This window comes from Atta cephalotes (genome assembly GCF_000143395.1).
Source record: "Atta cephalotes unplaced genomic scaffold scaffold00003, whole genome shotgun sequence".
Classification (NCBI taxonomy): domain Eukaryota; kingdom Metazoa; phylum Arthropoda; class Insecta; order Hymenoptera; family Formicidae; genus Atta; species Atta cephalotes.
This window is the reverse complement of record NW_012130067.1, coordinates 3,695,099-3,697,865: the sequence shown is the minus strand read 5'-3', so window position 1 is coordinate 3,697,865 and position 2,767 is coordinate 3,695,099. Positions and strand designations below refer to the sequence as shown.

The 2,767-nt window shown below is 30.4% G+C and overlaps 1 protein-coding gene across 1 annotated transcript in view; it reads right to left on the bottom strand.

The window, feature by feature from the left end:
• The window catches only part of LOC105625559 (ATPase family AAA domain-containing protein 2-like), an 8,500-nt gene extending 5,810 nt beyond the window's left edge, over positions 1-2,690 (bottom strand). The window contains exons 1-5 of the mRNA XM_012206881.1: positions 2,465-2,690; positions 1,672-1,969; positions 1,421-1,595; positions 1,270-1,336; positions 922-1,171 (exon numbers count right to left, since the gene is read on the bottom strand). Coding sequence (XP_012062271.1) covers positions 922-1,171; positions 1,270-1,336; positions 1,421-1,595; positions 1,672-1,969; positions 2,465-2,690 — 1,016 coding nt within the window. The remainder of the gene's footprint in view (positions 1-921; positions 1,172-1,269; positions 1,337-1,420; positions 1,596-1,671; positions 1,970-2,464) is intronic.
• Positions 2,691-2,767: the final 77 nt, after the last annotated feature.

Genomic DNA, 2,767 nt, shown 5'->3' with positions numbered 1-2,767 from the left:
ACACACACACACACACACACACACACACACACACACACACACACACACACACAAAATTTTACTTTTCACGTTTTCACTCTAGGAACAAAGTTACATGATCTAAATCGGAATTATTTCATTTTTCCTAAAAAATATAATAGAAATCTAGGAAATAATTGAATAATTCCGATCGGAATCCATTCTGAATTATTCCATAAAACATACCCAGGTTTATTCATATCACACATGCTCCAACATGCTCCTATCATAGCTCCTACTCTAAAGAAAATTGTTAGAGTGAGTAGGAGTTGTAGTAGAAGCATGATGGAATATGTTAGAATATGTGATACAAACAAACTCGTTTTTCTTTTTATCATAATTTTATCATAAAGTGCATATTTTTTTTGCACTGACATTCAGTATATTTTTTCATTTATGAAAATGTATGAGATTATACATTTTGAATAAAGATGAATTTGTTAAAGTCTCATTTTTTTTATTACAAACGCTTAGTTTTATAAGTTTAAAAATTATAAGATTTCATATCCCGAACTTAAAAATTTTAATTAAAAAAATTTGTTATTATATCTTTTTTTTATTGAAATATGAATTTTAAACTTTAATTTCCATTTCTAATTATTAAATTTCATTAATTTGTTTAAAAGTTAAATTTTTGAACATATCACTACCACACATGCATTTGTGTTTACATATTTACAAAAATAAAATATTTAAACAAACAGATTTGTAAAATTATATATAAATCTTTCATTTAGAATAGTTAAGAAAGTTACATGAATTTTTAAATATTTTTTAAACTAATCTATTAAAAAAACACTGAGCATTATGATCTCCATTTGCAATGGATACTACAAAAAATGGTATTATATTTACACAGACTTAATAAAGACATTGTACAACAAACGTTTCGTGATATAATACCTTGCTTTTTTGCCTTTCTTCTTATCATAACGTTGAGGCTCGGAGTCACTGGAATCAGCAGAACTCGTACTCTTACTTCTATGTTTCCTTCTTCTCATCGAATTACTGAGAACACTTCTAAGAGCTCTAATAGAACGCCTAACTGGCTCTACATTAGCTTGAAACCTATCTACAGTAGGCTTTTTTTGACGTAAACTGTACTTTCTAGGCCCAGGAGAATCCGAAGATTCGCTTAGATCACTATCCACCACTGCATATATAAATAAATGTATAAATCATAATTTATATTTTGGAATAAATATGCGCATATTGTACTGTAGCGCCGGCAAATCTGAATCTTCTACTTACCTCTTGGCAGTTGTCGTTGAGTCGTGCGCCTTGTCCTCTTAATGCGCGTGTACATATCCTCAAACCCCTAAAAAATAATGTAAATAAAAGATACATAAATTTACAGATCAACATTTGACGATAGGGAAATAAGATGCAGAAGTTTGCTTACATCTTCGTTTTCTGAATTATCATTATCATTATTATCTGGTTTTTCACTTTCATGTGAGCTAACATCTGCCTCCTCTGGCTCTACTTTGGGCTTCTCAGTTTTCTCAATTACATTTCCGCATAATCTGGTTACAGGACCTTCTCTAAATCTATTCGGGCTATCAGACTTTCTTGTTCTAAGGAAACAGTTTAATGTTAATTATATTATATTTCTAAAATATGTATATAAGCATTCAATATTAAATTACATACCTAGTGTCTTTCTCCTCATTCGCTGGTTTCGTTTGTTCGCTATCCTTTTCCGGTTCAGTTCTTTCTTTGAGATCACGATCAACTCTAGTTCGAAGTTCCCTACTATTTTGTCGATCATGTTCTGTTCTATCCCTAAGATGTCTTGTCGGAGTTTTATTAGGTGGATGATTTTCACGAGATTTTAAGGGCATACGGTCTCGAACATCGCGTTTTCTACCAGGGACTTCATCTACCATCTCTTTATCCGAGGAAGAAGGGTGTTGTTGAAACATAGGATATCCTTTCAAAGTTTGCGTTCCTGTTAATTTTAATAAACATTTGAAAAATGCAATTATAAAAAAATAAATCAAAATGTTATAATAATTAAAATATATATTAATTACTCAAACTATATCTTCTAGTTTATTATCTAGTTTTAAATACATGCAACAGTGAGTACATGTAACTGTATACACAGAGCATTAGCAGTTAAAGGTTAACTAAAAAAGGATTGTGTGTTCATAGTAGATTCTTATTTCAAACTTTTAATGAATGTTTTAAGACACTAATATGATCCTCTGATTGGTTCGTGACTTCTTAAGACTATCTTACTTAAGACAGTCTTGAATATAAGATTTAACTATGAATACCAAAGGTTCATTCCGATATTCACTGTTAGTGTTGAAAATTTGTAATGTACAACTTATACTATAAATTTTCTATAAATACTGGCAGTGAATATAAGAATTTCTGTTTTCCTATTTTTCATAATGAGTTAATATTCTATATGTTACATATAATTGATATATTGTACCCAGAATCCAGCTTGTATTGAGATTGTCATAAGTCTGCATTCTATTACGTGTACTGCGACGTACACTTAGATTGTTTCTAGTTATGTGGGAATTAGAACCGGAATGCGACCTCAGCTTGCGCAGGCTCTTAGGCCGTCTGACATTCGAGTCCAAGCTGTGGTTGCGAGGAGAAAATATCTCTTCCTCGGTATCCATTGAATCCAATGCAGCGTCATCATCTAACATTATCTATAAAATAATTTTATTACGATGTATACAGACATATATATATATATATATATATATATATATATATATATATA